The sequence below is a fragment of the Salvelinus alpinus genome, chromosome 18 (assembly GCF_045679555.1).
Source record: "Salvelinus alpinus chromosome 18, SLU_Salpinus.1, whole genome shotgun sequence".
Classification (NCBI taxonomy): domain Eukaryota; kingdom Metazoa; phylum Chordata; class Actinopteri; order Salmoniformes; family Salmonidae; genus Salvelinus; species Salvelinus alpinus.
Window position 1 is genome coordinate 26067483 of NC_092103.1, and position 18367 is coordinate 26085849.

Genomic DNA, 18367 nt, shown 5'->3' on the forward strand with positions numbered 1-18367 from the left:
CACACACACACACAGTCTTGTATAACTAACCTTGTAGGGACACACAATTCAGTTCCATTCAAAATCCTATTTTCCCTAACCCCCAACCCTCCATCCTTCCCTCTGTTATTTGTCACGGATGTTGGAGATTTTAGCTGTAATGGGTGATCTCTATTCCCTCAGCAGAAGAAGAAACAGTCAATAAGGAGTGTGGAAAAGGGGAACAAAGTTTACTGAATAAAAATGTGACATAAGCCATGTGACCAGGAATGTCCATGTGCATCAAATCATTGTCCAGCAAACTGTCGGAAAACAACGTGAGGCGTTTTGGAATGGGAGAAGAATTTATGGTGCATTTTCAACCCAGTGGAAGCCACCAGCAGCATGTAATGAAAACGTCTGTACCTTGTTAAGTGGATTTTTGCAATTATTTATCTTGGTATGTGGGAGCATCATCACCACACCTGAGACAAAAAGGGAGGGAGAGAGATCGAGCTCTACTGTCATGAAACAGTGCCCTCTGGTGGATGTGAGCTGTAACAACATCTGGTGGCGATATAGCAGGAAGTTTAAGCTGAATTTGATATTCAGCATAATGATCTCAACCATATGCAATATGCATGTATTTCTTTCCTTCTTCCTTTTCATCATCCTCTTATTTGGCCAGTGTCTCCCAAACCTCTTCCTGAGTAACCCCAGCCAGTGCCTTTTATTGGATCTATTCCAGAACAAGCATACCTGAATCATCTGGTTAACTACTCATCAAGCTGCATTCTACATTAACACTCTCTCTCTTTCTCTCTCTCTCTCTCTCTTTCTTTCTCTCGCTCTCTCTCTCTCTCACCTCGCTCCCCCCCTCCCTCCCTCCCCCCCTCCCTCCCTCCAGGAACCTGTGTTACTTTGCACGTCAGGAGAGCCCATCAGCGGTGATCCTCAGCCTGTGGGAGGCCCAGCACCAGGACACAGGGGACCTGGACTCTCTGGCCAGCGCCCTGGAGGAGATCGGCAAGGTCCACTCCTCCACCCACTCCACCTCCAGTAGGGCCACCACACTGACCACCACAGGGACCACCACAAGGACCACCACTACCCTGGGCTGCAGCACTGAGGAGCTGGACACTGAGTTCACCTAACAAGGGGAGGAACGGACGAACTGGAGCCCCAGTAGAGGACCACAAGACTTGGGATGAATGGATGGACCCTAACAAGGAGGAGTACATACAGAGAACTCCAGTGGACTAATCCAGCCAGTGGAGGATTGGGCCTGAGATCAGAGAGGACTAAGGACTGAAGGGGAAATAACTAACTACTGTAACTAAAGTCAGACCACCAGGCTGAATGGAGGGGGAATAGGGACAAGATGACAGGGGAACAAGGGGTGCTACAGAAGAAGGGTACAAGGGAGAGAGGAAAGGGGCTGAGGGGGCCCAGGGACAAGGGACAGGGGTTTGAGAGGAGAGGAACACAGGCCAATGGCGAGGGGTGGAAAAGGAGACGGTGGTAAGGGAGTGTTCAAGAGATAGGGGTTCTAGAGGTCCTGGTCAAGAGGGAAGCTATTGTTGTTTAGGTAGACACAGAGGAACTAACTAACCAAGGGACTAAACCACAAACTAGTCAAAAAGTAAACCTCAACTGAACCACAAACCAACAAGAAACACTCTTCCTAACCTGGACTATTAGGTCCTGTCCCTCTAGCCATTCCCCTGGGAAGCCAGAATGCTTCGTGTTACGTGAAGTTGTTGTCGTTTATTTTATATTTATAATATATTTTCTTTCTTTTCTTGTTTTTTTCCCTGCACAGTGATGGTGTGTTCAGTGCATAGGCCTACTGTGGAACCAGAGAGAAACAAGGAACTCTTTCAAAGTATTCAGATGTTGACATCTGTCATATGATGTCACAAACATTTGGTTTACCCACACCTAGGCTCTGTTCCAATACCCACACGAGCATGCATTCTACTTTGAATGAAGCATTGTATTGGGGCATGCATTCAGTGTGGTATGCTGGTGTGGATATTGGAACGTAGCCAATATGTCATATTACTGAAAGTCACTGTAAAACTTCTGGTGACACACTAGAGCAGTGAGAGTAAATAAGAAATGCATATCTGCAGATGAATGAAAGAGAATGTGTTAGGGATGGGCTAAACTTTTCCCTCGCTGTCACATGGGTAAGATCAACACACAAGCAGAATGGCAATTTGGCATGTTTTTTTACCTACATGTATTGGTCCGAAAATTAATTAAAGTGATTAGAGTATTTATGTGTGCTGCTAACTCTTAAAGGGATAGTTCGGGATTTTGGCAATGAAGCCGTTAATCTACTTCCCCAGATTTAGATGAACTCGTGGATACCATTTTTACATATCTATGTCCAGTATGAAGGGAGGTAGTTTCGCGAGCTAATGCTAACTAGTGTTAGCGCAATGACTAGAAGTCTACAGGAACCGATAGCATGCTAGCTGTTCCCATAAACTTCTAGCCGTTGCGCTAACGCTTGTTAGCAATTGCACTAATGCTAGTTAGCAACTTTCTTCAAACTGAACGCAGATACATAAAAGTGGTATCCACGAGTTCATTTGACTCTGTGGAAGTAGATAAAGGGCATTGCCAAAATCCGACCTATCACTTTAAACTCTGTAGGCCAAATCAGATAAACTAACTAACTAACCCTTAGCCTACTAACAGAAAATGCAAACCCAATATTTTTCATCCTCAACCCCCCCCGCGCACGCACACACACACACAAAATAATACAACAATTAAATTGAGGAACAGTGTGCAAAACTGCCATACAGTTGTTTCATGGAATTGACAGTGTTTTTACATGCCAGTACCGAATTATAGTAAACTCTCCAGTCTCCACTACCTAAAGTGTGGGTCACACCAGGCATGTGACAGAGGTGACCCGCACTTTGTTATAGCATTTAAACCCATCAAACACAATCGGAGGAGCTGCAGCTAGGAGATGATGAACTGACACACACTCTGGGCAAACATGCATACACACACACATACACTATGTGTGCACACACACACACACAACCACACACACACAGTTCCCCAATGTGCTGAGGTGTATGCCTAATTGAACATGCAGACGGATGTCACTACAGTGATCATCTTAAAGAGCTATCTATACACAGGGCGAGTGTGTGTGTGAGCGTATGTGTGGATGGATGTGTGCACACCTGCAGGTGAGAGTGTGTGTGTGTGTGCGTGCGTGCGTGCGTGCGTGCGTGCGTGCGTGCGTGCGTGCGTGTGTGTGTGTGTGTGTGTGTGTGTGTGTGTGTGTGTGTGTGTGTGTGTGTGTGTGTGTGTGTGTGTGTGTGTGTGTGTGTGTGTGTGTGACATGACTTTGAAGATCTGTCTTTGTCCCTTTGGAGAATCCAGCCTAGTGCTAGTATTTGAGTTTATCCTGGTGTGTAATGTATGTATCTCGCAAGCTACTGTCTTTAGAGCTGTATTCATTTGGAGAAAATAAAGAAACAGTACTGACTAAAACCATATCCATTTGTCAGAGATATACTGAGATTTTCATCCGAAAATGTATCGCTTTTATTCTGAGCTGCTTTTACATAATCCGCCTTTCCTTACTAGGAAGAAACATACCTTTGAAATCTTAGAGATCCTACTTAGTTCTCATACTACAATTATTATATTTTTGTTTAGAGTAAAGAGTAACGACTGAAAGTAGTTGAATAATGATTTTATCCTGAAAATATTATTATGTATACAGTGAGGGGCATTTATCATTAATTTAATGAATTAAGCCATGAAAGTTCTGTATACATTGTCTATAATCACATCTTATTTACTTAGCTTTGTTTTACGACGCTCTACATTTGGAATGTTTATGTTAATCAGGTGAATAGTACGATGATTATTATTCTGCTTATCACTATTTGATGTATATTTTAGCAGATTTTTGTTCTATTTTTTCCTCAACATGATTTGCAAATGTATATACTCTATCATGTTTTGAAATAAATATGCAGTGAAATTCCCTTGTTTTCTTTGGTCTGAAAATGTGATTTTATTATAGGCTGGGATTTGATCAACAATCTAAACACATTTTTGGCTTGAGCCAACATTTGCAGTGTTTACCGTGAACGCCATCTCCACGAACATCTTTAAAGATATGCTACGGAACTTTGGCGACTAATATGTATTTTTTAAACCTCCCACTTTGGGCTGGATGTGTCAATGTGTAGTTCATACAGCGCATTCAGAAATTATTCAGACCCCTTGACTTTTTCCACATTTTGTTATGTTACAGCCTTCTTCTAAAATTGAATAAATAGTTTTTTCCCCTCATCAATCCAGACATAATACACCATAATAACAAAGCAAAAACAGGTTTTAGAAAAAACTGAAATATCACATTTACATAAGTATTCAGACCCTTTACTTAGTACTTTGTTGAAGCACCTTTGGCACCGATTACAGCCTCGAGTCTTCTTGGGTATTTTCAGGTCCGGGCTTTGGCTGGGCCACTCAAGGATATTCAGAGACTTGTCCCGAAGTCACTCCTGCGTTGTCTTGGCTGTGGGCTTAGGGACGTTGTCCTGTTGGAAGGTGAACCTTTGCCCCAGTCTGAGGTCCTGAGCGCTCTGGAGCAGGTTTTCATCAAGGATCTCTCTGTACTTTCCCTCGATCCTGACTAGGCTCCCAGTCCCTGCTGCTGAAATATATCCCGACAGTATGATGCTGCCATCACAACGCTTCACCATAGGAATGGTGCCAGGTTTCCTCCAGATGTGACGCTTGGCATTCAGGCCAAAGAGTTCAATATTGGTTTCATCAGACCAGAGAATCTTGTTTCTCATGGTCAGAGTCTTTTAGGTGCCTTTTGACAAACTCCAAGCGGGCTGTCATGTGCCTTTTACTGAGGAGTGGATTCCGTCTGGCCACTCTACCATAAAGGCCTGATTGGTGGAGTGCTGCAGAGATAGTTGTCCTTCTGGAAGGTTCTTCCATCACCTCAGAGGATCTCTGGAGCTCTGTCAGAGTGACCATCAGGTTCTTGGTCACCTCCCTGACCAAGGCCCTTGCCCCCGATTGTTTAGTTTGGCTGGGCGGCCAGCTCTCGGGGTCTTGGTGGTTCCAAACTTCTTCCATTTAAGAATGATTGAGTCCACTGTGTTCTTGGGGACCTTCAATGCTGCAGAAGTGTTTTGGTACCCTTCCCCAGATCTGTGCCTCGACACATCCCTGTCTCGGAGCTCTACGGACATTTCCTTCGACCTCATGGCTTGCTTTTTGCTCTAACATGCACTGTCAACTGTGGGATATTATATAGACAGGTATGTGCCTTTCCAAATCATGTCCAATTGAATCAATTTACCACAGGTGGACTCAAATTAAATTGTAAGAACATCTCAAGGATGATCAATGAAAACAGGATGCACCTGAGCTCAATTTCGAGTCTCATAGCAAAGGATCTGAATACTTATGTTTTTTATTTTTAATACATTTGCTAACATTTCGAAAAAACAGTTTTTGCTTTGTCATTATGAGGTATTGTGTGTAGATTGATGAGGATTTTTTTTACTTAATCCATTTTAAAATAAGGCTGTAACGTAACTAAATGTGGAAAAAGGGAAGGGGTCTGAAGACATTCCGAATGCACTGTACATGCATAATCAATGAGCAGAATTACTGTTTTACCTCAGTTAGCCACGAAATCCCTAGTTTAAAAGCGACTGTTTTCTGGGAGCTGTGCTGCGCCATTTTCCCTAAATTCTTCCCCATGTGGACCAGCCCCCTAGCAATTTGTGTTTCAGCCTATGACCTTCACCCTCTTGCCATTCGAGTGACAGCTAGCAAAATGCACACACAGCAAAACGAGAGAGAGCGCACTGACGTGGTGCACATATCTGCACATACAGTCTGTGATGTAGTATGCAATTTTCCGGGACCAATTTTTGGCACGTGAGTGCTACTTTCAGAATTACTGGCTAAAAGCATACAAGTACAAGTACCGGAGGTGCATCGTCGGCTGTCCTGTGCACTGTTCTATAACAGGCCTTGGATTCCTATATCAGGCCTTGGATTCAATCCATAATGCCAAAGTTCAGTACTTTAATTTCAAGCACGCTATAGCGCTGAACTTCGGCGATGCTGATTGAATCGAGTCCTAAATTGATGGCACAGGAGGTTGGTGGCATCTTAATTGGGGAGAATGTGCACGTGGTAATGGCTGGAGCGGAATAGGTGGAATGGTATCAAATACATCAAACACATGGTTTCCATTATTATGAGCCGTTGTCCCCTCAGAAGCCTCCTGTGGTTGATGGTAAGTCTGTGTATCATTATCAAACCAATATTGTTATCTCCTTATTCCTCAATATGTGCCATAGAGTGCAGTATGTATAATCGACCACTAGTTGGCGGTATATGCTTTTCCTATATTTTTGTCCGGCCATTTTTACTAATTCGAAACCACTGAATTGGCACATACAGACATCTTCATGTTGTTAATGTATGCATGCCAGCGGTAAGAAGTTTCATGACAAATTTCATGACAAATTCTGCAGCCTCACATGCTAGCATGTGTAGCCATTTAATTGTGTGTGTAGGGTCTCAGTCTACCATGGCACTGTGTGCACAGCCAGCTAGCTACACCCTGTCTGATCATGCCAGAAGCCTCAGCACTCGGACAGGGACAACCCACACAGCTCATAAAAGCGGAATTAGTAGAACAACAAACATCCCCAACAGTTCATAGAATAAGTAGAATGAACATTCCCATTCAAACTAATGTTCTATGCACAGAATGATATTTCATTTGAGAACTTTCACAGGTTTATTAACTACAGATATATTTGATTTATCCTTTTTGCTAAAGATTTAGATTAAGATGAATTAGATTGAGATTAGAGAAGCCCTTTCCTGCAGTCAAATTACATTGTTGCCTCATGGGTGGAATGTTATTACTTTAATAACTTCCCAATTAATAAATTTTATTTAAAAAAAAAAAAAATAACAGTATATAAAGTGTAATATTGGGATGCAAACTCAAATTGAATACATTTTAACTCTGACATGGTACAGTTGTCCTTTTTTTGTAAGCCCATAACCATGTGTGTGAGGTGTATACTTTTGTTTCAAAGAATATTTGTTTAAGACTACCAAGAAACACTCTATATTTATCATGGCATCTCTCAGAATTGAATGCCTTTCTCAGACAGATGCAGCAATGGCAAAGTCTACATGCCAGTCACCACAGTTCATGACGGAAAATGTGAAATATTCACTTGATTCTAACGCCATATCTGTTCTACTCATTCTAAGACTTTGGTACAGCTAGCATTAGCTCAGTACCCTAGCCATGCAAAGTGTCTCTCTCTCTTCCAGAAGTCATGTGTCGCAGGGCTGGCTACAGCAAGGCCGGCAAGACCAGGCCTCCATCCCCACCAGACACTACACATCCCTGGCTAAACCCAGACCTTCACCCACTCCCTCCCCCTCCAACACACCCTAATACCCCCCCCCCCTGCGCTGCCATCGGATTAAAGATGATTCTCAACTCTCTCTTTCTCTTTTCTTCGTTCCCTCTCTTGACTTTTCTTTTCTTTCCAGGCCGGATGAAAGGCCTCCCAGACACCCACTCCCTATGCATACCATTCAGGCCGGGGCACACAGGAAGTCTGTGTGCTCGCTGCTGCACAAAGAGGAGGGGAGGGGGCAGGAGGGGAGAGAAGGGAGAGAACAGAGTACAGAGGGAGAAAGGAGAAGAGCAAAGAGAGAGAGCGAGAATAAAGAGAGGGGTAAATGCAAGTCATGTGAAGCTCATGAGAGCGAATCTTTACAAAAGTCTTGTTTTCTCGCTCACCAACTGGCCATGTTTTAAAGTGCACTCTTTCATCTATGACCCTTCTTGTCTTACAGTCTTTTACTCTCTCCCTTTCCTGCTGTTAGAGAGGTAGGATCTTAATTTGATCACCCTGTTGTTGCAGGAAATGCAAGCTTGTAGGATTTACATTTTTAAAAAGGCAAGTTTGATTGTTTGTAATTTCCATATGAACATTTTAGACTTTATTTTCCTATTTAAAAATGTATCAACCCCTACAAAAAAATGTCATTAATTAAAGCCTGTTGCTGCAGGATTATTTTCCTGCTGTGAGAAACTGGTAAAATGAACATCTGTATTACTTGTTGTTTGGACCTCACTCATTTGGGTTTGTTGAGTTGATCTATATTAATATGTTCCTACGTAAAATCAGATATGTACCTGTAATTGAGTTGGAATTTGGAACAAAACAGTTCGCTCTTTGCTGGGTGCATTGGAACAGAGGTATTGTTGTGTTGTTTTTCAAACACTAATTGAAACGTTAGATCTGATTTTACTGACCTCTGATTTTACTGGTTTTGTAATGCTATTTGGATGCAGCATATAAATACATTTCTCTATAAAAGGACAGGGAAGTCATTTGGGAAATGTTGTTTTTCTTGAAGGGACCATAGCGTCTGTAATGTGATTAGCTGAAGTATGCATTTGCTATAGAAATGTACATAATTGCAGTCACGTGGACTGTGTGTGTGTGTGTTTGTGTGTGTGCGCATGCATGTGTGACCGCACGGCTCCCACTCCCAAGGACCGGCGTCAAGTCGCATGCTTTGAATTACTGTACATTTGTGCCTGGTAGAGAGCCAGCTGCCAACTGCCTCTCGCTGGACCAGACAGTGGCTGATGCATGGTTCCTCCTCCAATGTCTCTGTCTCTCTCTCACACACTTTCTCTCTTTCTCTCCCCTCCCTTCCTTTCCCTTACTCTCTCCATTTCTCTTAATTTTTTTCCTCTTTCTCTTTCTCTCACACTTTCTTCTACTCTTCCCTATTTTTCCATCTCTCTTTCTTCTCTCTCTCTCTCCCTCTCTTTCTTTCTTTCTTTCTTTCTTAATTTTTCCCTTGTGTCATTGTCTTAAACTCTCTCAAATTACCCCCCCCACACACACACACATCTACACACATACACACACAGCCAGAGCAGAGGCTCATTCTCCCACCCTATTCATGGTGTTAATCCTGTGGTGAGTTGAGGCATCCTCCCTGTCCTCTACTAGGTTTGAGAAGGAAAAAGTGTCAGATGACCAACCAGGCCACATTACAATGCAGCTTGATCATGCCCTCCTGTGTGTGTGTGTGTGTGTGTGTGTGTGTGTGTGTGTGTGTGTGTGTGTGTGTGTGTGTGTGTGTGTGTGTGTGTGTGTGTGTGTGTGTGTGTGTGTGTGTGTGTGTGTGTGTGTGTGTGTGTGTGTGTGTGTGTGTGTGTGTGTGTGTGTGTGTGTGTGTGTGTGTGTGTGTGTGTGTGTGTGTGTGTGTGTGTGTCTAGCTGGCTGCCTGTCTCCTCTCGTGGAATCTGCCGAAGTACCAGGAAAACGCCATGACGTCACCGGCTGCTCCAGGACCCTATAAAAGAGAGACGCATTCCTCTCTCAGTCAGATCTGAGCCTTCACCTTGTTAACACTGACTGCACTGAACCGACTGACCGAAGCCAGTCAGGAGTCTCCCTCTTACTTTCCTTCTCTCTCTCCCTCTCTCTGCCTCTCTCTCTGTCTCTCTCTCTCTCTGGCCTTTCTCTCTGTCTGTCTCTACCTTTACCAGGCCTTGACCCACCAAGGCACGCCTTTCTCACCCTGTTTCAGATCTACCGCGTGTGTGTGTGTGTGTGTGTGTGTGTGTGTGTGTGTGTGTGTGTGTGTGTGTGTGTGTGTGTGTGTGTGTGTGTGTGTGTGTGTGTGTGTGTGTGTGTGTGTGTGTGTGTGTGTGTGTGTGTGTGTGTGCGCGTGCGTGTGCGTGTGCGTGCGTGCGTGTGTGTGTGTGACTCATGCTCCATTCCCCTAACCAGAGCAGCAGAAACATCAGCAGTCGTAATCCCCTGCCTGTCCGGCCTTGACCTCCATCTCAACAGAACACTCACCCCCACGTCCCCTGACCTTTGACGGTAAACAGACAGTGCAGCTCCCTCGGTTGTTGCCCTTGCGCTATCTCACTCCCTGTCACACTTAAAGCCCCCCTGTACTTAAAAAATTACTTCCTTGAATTCCCAATGTGTGTTGGTGAGATAGTCAAGAGAAGAGTTCCTTTAAAACAGTTTTATTGAATTCCTATATCTGTGTGACATATTCAAGAGAAAGGCTCCTTTAAACATTGAATTCCCAATGTGTGTTTGTGAGATACTGAAATTCTCCTTCTGTATGCTGAATATGATATTGTCAAGAATTGCTTCTTAGCAACACCACAAGAGGTTCCTGTAGGACTGCGTGTTCAATGTACTCTGTACTGCTGGGACGTACAGTTTCTATGGCTGTATTGTTCTGTCTGTGTCAGGGTGTTGACAGCATACATGTTGTGAATGCATGGGTCATGTGGGTTGAGGCTGGCCTGCACAACTGCTGTGTACTAACTCATGATCCCACTGTCTGTTTTGTCACTTTTCTGTCATTTATTAGTGTTGTTGAACAACTCACTCACTCACTCTCACCCGGTGTCAACCCATAGTTACATAGTCTGACAAGATAAACTGGAGGTCAATTGGCAACCTTTCCTGGTGCCTATACGGTCATTGTAATGCTGCATTGGGAGACACCCCCATACACCGTTTCCTGTCTAATTCAAGTCGGTCAACTAATGCTTTGGGTACGGCATGAGTTGTTACACTTCTGATAAGGTTATCGTTAGTTTGTGTAGATTATCACAAACTAACATGTTTCGGTCACACGTGTATTACCACTTAGTGTCTTGTAAAGATAAATCCTAAATGTAATACAAAAGGGGGTTTAGAAACAGTGCCAGGTCTAATGTGTTGATCGAAGTACATGATGGAACTGATCAGATGTTTAGCATTCATAAGACAGTTGTGTCCAATACAGGGAACACTGTAATAGAGCAAATCAAAGTTTCCCAACTCAGCCTGTCGTTGATTATCCCTTGCATACTGTAGAGTACCACATCCTAGAAATTAACTTCAGGTTACTGCCACATTATAATTTTTAGTGCAACATGAGACAACTCTAACCGTATGTTCAATCTGTTTGTGCACAGTATGGTATTGCATGCAGTATTTCATGTAGAAGTTCATGCTCAGTAAAATAGTTTTTCTCACACTCAAACCATAAAAAGGAAGAAAACCAATGAGACTGAGATGCAAAAGTATACTTATTTAATCTATACTCAAATAATACAAAAGATGAAAGTGCAAAGTGCTAAAAAGTGCCAAAAAAATAGCAAAAGTATTTCATGACATAGTTCATGCACAGTAAAACTAAGTATTTCCAAGCATCAGAGTGGAGAACCACATGAGGTCTCCCCTGAAAGTGAATTTCAAAGTGAGTCCTCCAGCCAGGTGAAATCACAACCCCTGTTCCCCCTGTTATCAACAGGCAAACTGGGAAAAATCAACATCCGAGCTCAGTTTCTCTCTCCCTTTTCAGCCTTCCTGAAAAGCCTGGAGAAACAATACCCAACATCCGTCACAAGATAAGTCATTGACGGTCAGGATGGTTTTCATTCCCTTTTTTTTGGTCCCCCATCCCTCCAAGTGGAGTCCTCCTCTATCTTGCTTCCCATCCGTCCACACAGGAAATGCAAGGTTATCTCCTGGTCACATGTCAACTAATTAATCGAATGTAATCCCTTCAAGAAAAGGGAATTTATTCACATTCACAAAATAGAGGAAGATAGGGGTTACAAACAATATATTACTGTTCAATACAAGACTGTGGCAAGACGGAAGGCACTCCTCAGTCAAAGGCACATAACAGCCAGCTTGGAGTTTGCCAAAAGGCACCTAAAGGACTCAGACCAGGAGAAACAAGATTCTCTGGTCTGATGAAACCAAGATTAAACTTTTTGGCCTGAATGCCAAGCGTCACGTCTGGAGAAAACCTAGCACCATCCCTACGGTGAAGCACGGTGGTGGCAGAATTATGCTGTGGGGATGTTTTTCAGCAGCAGGGACTGGGACACAAGTCAGGATCAAGGAAAAGATGAACGGAGCAAATTACAGAGAGATCCTTGAGACCAGAAAATAGCTGTGCAGCGACGGTCCCCATCCAACCTGACAGAGCTTGAGAGGATCTGCAGAAGAAACTCCCCAAATACAGGTGTGCCAAGCTTGTAGCGTCATACTCAAGAAGACTCGAGGCTGTATTACTGCTAAAGGTGCTTCAACAAAGTACTGAGTAAAGCGTCTGAATACTTATATAAATGTGATCTTTTTTTTTTTTTATTGTAAAAATGTAAAAAAATCAAAACATCTATTGATGAGGTTGATGAGGTTGATGGGGGAAAAAAACACTTTAATCTATTTTAGAAGAAGGCTGTAACGTAACAAAATGTGGAAAATTAAAGGGGTCTGAATACTTTCCGAAGGCACTGTATAGCGCTATATATAGATGTCCTAGCCTACCTCTTTCAGGTAATAAATTATATGCAGTATTAGTCAGATATGTAGCTAATTAATGATGGGTAATGCATAATAAGCTTCTAACTTATAGCCGCTGTCTCTTGCGCAATACACATGCACTTGTGCTCATTCTGGTCTCTCTCCTTAAAAAACAGTCCTTAGCTCTTGGAGTCCCATGCAGGAAAAGCTAGACTAGAATAGCTTGCTGGACATACATTTTTTTGGGGCATTTCTTATATCAAATAAAATAAAATGTTATTTGTCACATACACATGGTTAGCAGATGTTAATGCGAGTGTAACGAAGTGCTTGTGTGTAACGATCGTCCTGGGAAGAATGAGACCAAGGCGCAGCGTTCTTTGAGTTCCACATAATTTTAATCACGAAGTGAAACTACGACACAACAAAAGAATACGACGACCGAACAGCTACGTCGTGCAACCTAGCGGCACACAAACAAAGAACAAGATCCCACACAAAAAGAGGGAAAAAGGGCAGCCTAAGTATGGTTCTCAATCAGAGACAACGATAGACAGCTGCCTCTGATTGAGAACCACACCCGTCCAAACACATAGAAATAAACCACATAGAACCAAGACATAGAATGCCCACCCCAACTCATGCCCTGACCAAACCAAAATAGAGACATAAAAAGGATCTCTAAGGTCAGGGCGTGACATTGTGCTTCTAGTTCCGACCATGCAGTAATATCTAACAAGTAATCTAACCTAACAATTTCACAACAACCACCTTATACACACAAGTGTAAAGGAATGAATAAGAATATGTACATAAAAATATTTGAATGAGTGATGGCCGAACTGCATAGGCAAGATGCAGTAGATGGTATAGAGTACAATATTTACATATGAGATGAGTAATGTAGGGTATGTAAATATTATATAAAGTGGCATTGTTTAAAGTGGCTAGTGATACATTTATTACATCAAGATGGCAAGATGGAGTAGATGGTATAGAGTACAGTATATACATATGAGATGAGTAATGTAGGGTATGTAAACATTATATAAAGTGGCATTGTTTAAAGTGGCTAGTGATAAATTTATTACATACATTTTTCCATTATTAAAGTGGCTAGAGTTGAGTCAGTATGTGTTAGTGATGGCTGTTTAACAGTCTGATGGCCTTGAGATAGAAGCTGTTTTTCAGTCTCTCGGTCCCTGCTTTGATGCACCTGTACTGATCTCGCCTTCTAGATGATAGCGGGGTGAACAGGCAGTGGCTTGGGTGGTTGTTGTCCTTGATGATCTTTTTGACCTTCCTGTGACATCGGGTGGTGTAGGTGTCCTGGAGGGCAGGTAGTTTGCCCCCGGTGATGTGTTGTGCAGACCTCACTACCCTCTGGAGAGCCTTATGGTTGTGGGCGGAGCAGTTGCCGTACCAGGAGGTGATACAGCCAGACAGGATGCTCTCGATTGTGCATCTGTAAAAGTTTGTGAGTGTTTTGGTGACAAGCCGAATTTCTTCAGAATCCTGAAGTTGAAGAGGCACTGCTGCGCCTTCTTCACCCCGCTGTCTGTGTGGGTGGACCATGTCAGTTTAAACTTAAAACTTAAAACTTAAAACTTTCCACCCTCTCCACTACTGTCCCGTCGATGTGGATAGGGGGCTGCTCCCTCTGCTGTTTCCTAAAGTCCACCAATAGACTATTCGAAGAGGGATGCAAGTTATTGTCTGCTGAATGTTAAATACAACAGCCAATAGAACTCACGGGTAGTTTGAAAGAAGAGCGAACGTGCGATAGCGGTAGACTATAGCAGTTATTTTTTAGACCCATAACCATTCAATCTTCATGGTGAGAAGTGAAACCATTCTGCATCTAATTATAGTACTATATTATTCAAGGATCAAATAAAATCAAATGTTATTGGTCACATACATATATTTAGCAGATGTTATTGCGGGTGTCGCGAAATGCTTGTTTTCCTAGCTCCAACAGTGCTAGGAGAATGATGAAGTTAAGGACAACAAAACTTATTTCATTTATCAGTTGAAAACAAGGAAGGAGTGATGCAACAATAGAGAGAGAAAGAGGAGGTAGGCTAATAATATCAGGGAAAATATTATGAAAGGTAGGGTATATATGTGTCAGCCTACGAATTATACAAATATGCCCTGTTATATTTCAAAATTTAAATGAAATTCACTGGCCTATAACTGTAACATTGTAGGCCGCATGTGCTGCACCAGAATTGCATGTTCTCCCCCTGCTTTATAATGGTTTGAACGAAGTAATTCCAGTCCATATGATACAGTATAATACAATACAGTACAGTAATACAGTTCACACTCAAAAAGAGGACGTGTCTTAGGATGCCATCTGGGCCGGCTGCCTTGCAAGGGTTAACGCTTAAATGTCTTACTCATGTCGGCCACAGAGAATGAGAGCTCATGATCCTCATGACCGGCAGTGGACTGTGTCAACCACTCTGTGTTTTTCTCGAAGCTGGCGAATAAGTTGTTTAACTTGTCTGGGACCAAGGCGTGCGTCAGTGTCCGCCAGTGTCTTTCTTCCTGTCCGCGTGATGGACAGAGAACCCCGCTGGCTAAATGGACGGGGACAGTATATCCGCAAAGAGCCATGATTCCGTAAAACTGAGTATGTTACATTCCCTGATGTCTCTCTGGAAGGAGATCCTCACCCTGAGCTTGTCTACTTTATTGTCCAGGGACTGAACGTTAGCGAGTAATATACTAAGAAGCGTAGGATGGTATGCACGCCTCCTGAGTCTGACTAGGAGCTCACTCCTTACTCCTCTTCTCCTGCGACAGGGTCTTGGAGCAGCCCCCGGGATGAATGGAATTGCCTTGGAGAGTTTAAACAAAGGATCCAATTCAGTAAGTCTAATTTCTCGTCAAAATGCTGGTAAGTGACCGCCGATCTAATATCCAAAAGTTATTTTTGGCTGTAGGTAATAATGCAGAGACATTCTGAGCAAATAATGTAAGAAATAAGACAAAAAAATTATAAATACTGCAAAGTTGACCATGAGCTAGAAACAGGGCGACCATGTATGTCGGCACCATCTTGTCCGAGGAGCAGATATAGGGAAACACTGCAAGTTTTGAGTGCTAAAATGCATTGATTACTTATAGATGGCCCATACAGTACTAGTTCCAGTGTCCAAACCAGTCAGTGTGTAATAGCAACTACTGGTTATTGTCACGACTCCGACCGAGGCAGGCTCTCCTTCCCGTTCGGGTGGCGCTCGGCGGTCGTCGTCACCGGCCTATTAGCTGCCACTGATCCTTTTCTCCCCCTCCCTATGTGTTTATTGGTTACACCTGTTTTGTATTCGTGCTCTGGAATGGGCGAACGCAGTCTGGAATGGCCCAGACTCAGCGAAGGAGCACTACCCAGAGTTTACCCGCCGTTTTCGTGCCGTGTTTGACCACCCTCCAGAGGGCCGAGCGGCGGGAGAACGACTATTCCATCTCAGGCAGGAGAAGAGGAGCGCCCAGGATTACACGCTGGAGTTCCGGACCCTGGCTGCAGGATCTGGGTGGAACGACAGGGCCCTTATTGACCATTACCGGTGTAGTCTCCGGGAGGACGTCCGCAGGGAGCTAGCATGTCGGGACACCGCTCTTTCCCTGGATGAGCTGATTGACATGTCCATCCGACTGGACAATCTGCTGGCTGCCCGCGGGCGTTCTGAGAGGGTCCTGTACGTTCCACCACCCAGCACCTCCACTCCCATTCCGATGGAGTTGGGAGGGGCCGTGCCGAGGGGTACCGGAGGAGGAGGCTCCCCCTGCACCAGCTGTGGTCGGAGAGGACACACGGCCGATCGGTGCTGGGGGGGTCCGTCTGGGAGTCGAGATGGCAGGCGGAACGCTTCTCGATCACCCCAGGTGAGTCAGCACCAAACTCACCCAGACTGGGTGAGTGGGAGGGGTACGGTCCGGAGGAGAGGTGCTGGGTACCGGTGGGGGACATTTTAGATCCGTCTATGCTGAGGGATTTCCATCGCCTCCATCCGGATCGCCCTGCACCTCGTCCTCCGGGTCGACCTCGAGGCCGGCGTCAGAGGGGGGGTACTGTCACGACTCCGACCGAGGCAGGCTCTCCTTCCCGTTCGGGTGGCGCTCGGCGGTCGTCGTCACCGGCCTATTAGCTGCCACTGATCCTTTTCTCCCCCTCCCTATGTGTTTATTGGTTACACCTGTTTTGTATTTGTTGGTAATTAGTTGGGCTTATCAGTCAGCCGGTCCACCCGTTTCTTTGTGCGGGATTGTTAGTTGGTAAGCGTGGTGTTTGTGTCAATCTACGTGTGTATGTTGGTACTGGACTGTTTTCGTTCCCCCCGTGTCTGGGGTAGTTTTATGTGAGCACCCAGTGTTTAGAAGGGTGGCCTAAGTTTCACAGTGTTCATTAAAAGAACATTTGTTATTGCACCCTCTGTTTCCTGCGCTTGACTTCGCACTCCGACACCCAGTCCTTACAGTTATGTCAGGAGAGGCCAGAAAGGCTTGTAAACAAGCCTATCACAACACTTTCTGTTTTTAAGTCGTGCAATGACCTCATGCACAAGAAGTAACACAGGATGTGAGCCGAGGGGAATAAATGGTCGCCGATTTCCTAGATAGTACAAAAACTGAAACACAAGTTTATTTTATGTGAAAACTTTTGAATGGGGATGATGCATCTGTTATTCAACTTGAACTATTTTGTTGTGCCAAAATTCAACAGGGTAAAGTGTTTAGTCATGTTCATATCTTCAAACTATAGCAGGGAGATGATTGATTTGGCTCAGAAAAATGTAACACTTCCTTTTGGCATTAGGCTATCAACAGATACACTGCACTATATTTGTTTCTCTCCTTCTAGGATTCAGTGAGGATTTCATTACTCAAGCCAAACATAAAGGCAGAGTGTGAGTAAACAGCATCTCTATGTGAAGACTGAGCTCACTGTTTATGCTCGCCAGGATTAGGGTTTCCAAAGGCAAGCCACAAGTATGAGTCAAGCCCAGAGTCAAACCTTCTGTAGTTTGATGGTTACACACAAGTCTCACTACAGTGGCACTTTAATGTTTTTCTCTGGTGTTCTTTTTTACATCAGAGGTGTGTGATGGCCAGCCCAAAGATAATTGTTTTAGTCAGATACGTAGAAGTGGAGGAGTTCTATTTGTACAGTGGGCGAAGGAAAATCCTTTCGCTCTCCACCACGTATTTTGTCAATTGAGCATTTCCCTAGCATAGCTGGCATAACAGTTGTCAACATGTACCCAGACACTCTCATACAGATGCTGCTCAGCTCCGGCTATACTGCATCCTACATACAGTAAGAATATGGCCAATATAGTCTTGTTCACCATCTGTGTAAGTTATCATAGAGAGCCTAGCAAGGGAGGATGTCAATGTGACCAACAGTAGTACTATTGCATCAGTAAAGTTTCGAGCCTACATCATTCTAATCGTACCTACATATGTGGTATTACCTGTGGAACTACAGCTAACTTACGTCTTGGGTTGCTAGGCTTGACTAAGCCTTTATCTTAATTGACACCAAAAACACATGTCTAATGGAAGCCACATTTTATCCAATGGTATTGAATTACACCATTACACTGTTGAAACTAAAACATTCTAGAGATGGGTTGAAGATCTACACTAAAGATGTTAAATTACTGTAAATGAAATGTCACTTATTTTATTTCAGGGTCAAAAATCCTCTACAGACAAATAAAAAGGGAAGTTGGCCTAGCTTATCCCGTGAACTGACATAGTAATTCCTCGTCTTTAGTCTTTACTTGAGTAAAGTCACAGGTTTGTTGATTGCACAATATCTGTGTTGCATCATTGTCTGGCACTGGCAGAATGGATCCTGTAATTTAAAGAACACAATCAAGTGCTGGAATTCCCCTGGGTGCAATAACTGGTCCTAATGAATCAGTTCATCTGAGAGCCATACATGCAGCTTATTCAGGTACTTTACCGAAAGTTCAGAT

At 43.7% G+C, this 18367-nt stretch overlaps 1 protein-coding gene across 2 annotated transcripts in view; it reads left to right on the forward strand.

Annotated features, from left to right (window-relative positions):
• LOC139544084 (netrin receptor UNC5D-like) overlaps positions 1-3982 on the forward strand; it is a 325348-nt gene extending 321366 nt beyond the window's left edge. For both annotated transcript variants that reach the window (XM_071350829.1, XM_071350828.1), the window contains one exon: positions 866-3982. In XM_071350829.1, the coding sequence (XP_071206930.1) occupies positions 866-1112 (247 nt within the window). In that variant the 3' untranslated portion in view covers positions 1113-3982. The remainder of the gene's footprint in view (positions 1-865) is intronic.
• Positions 3983-18367: the final 14385 nt, after the last annotated feature.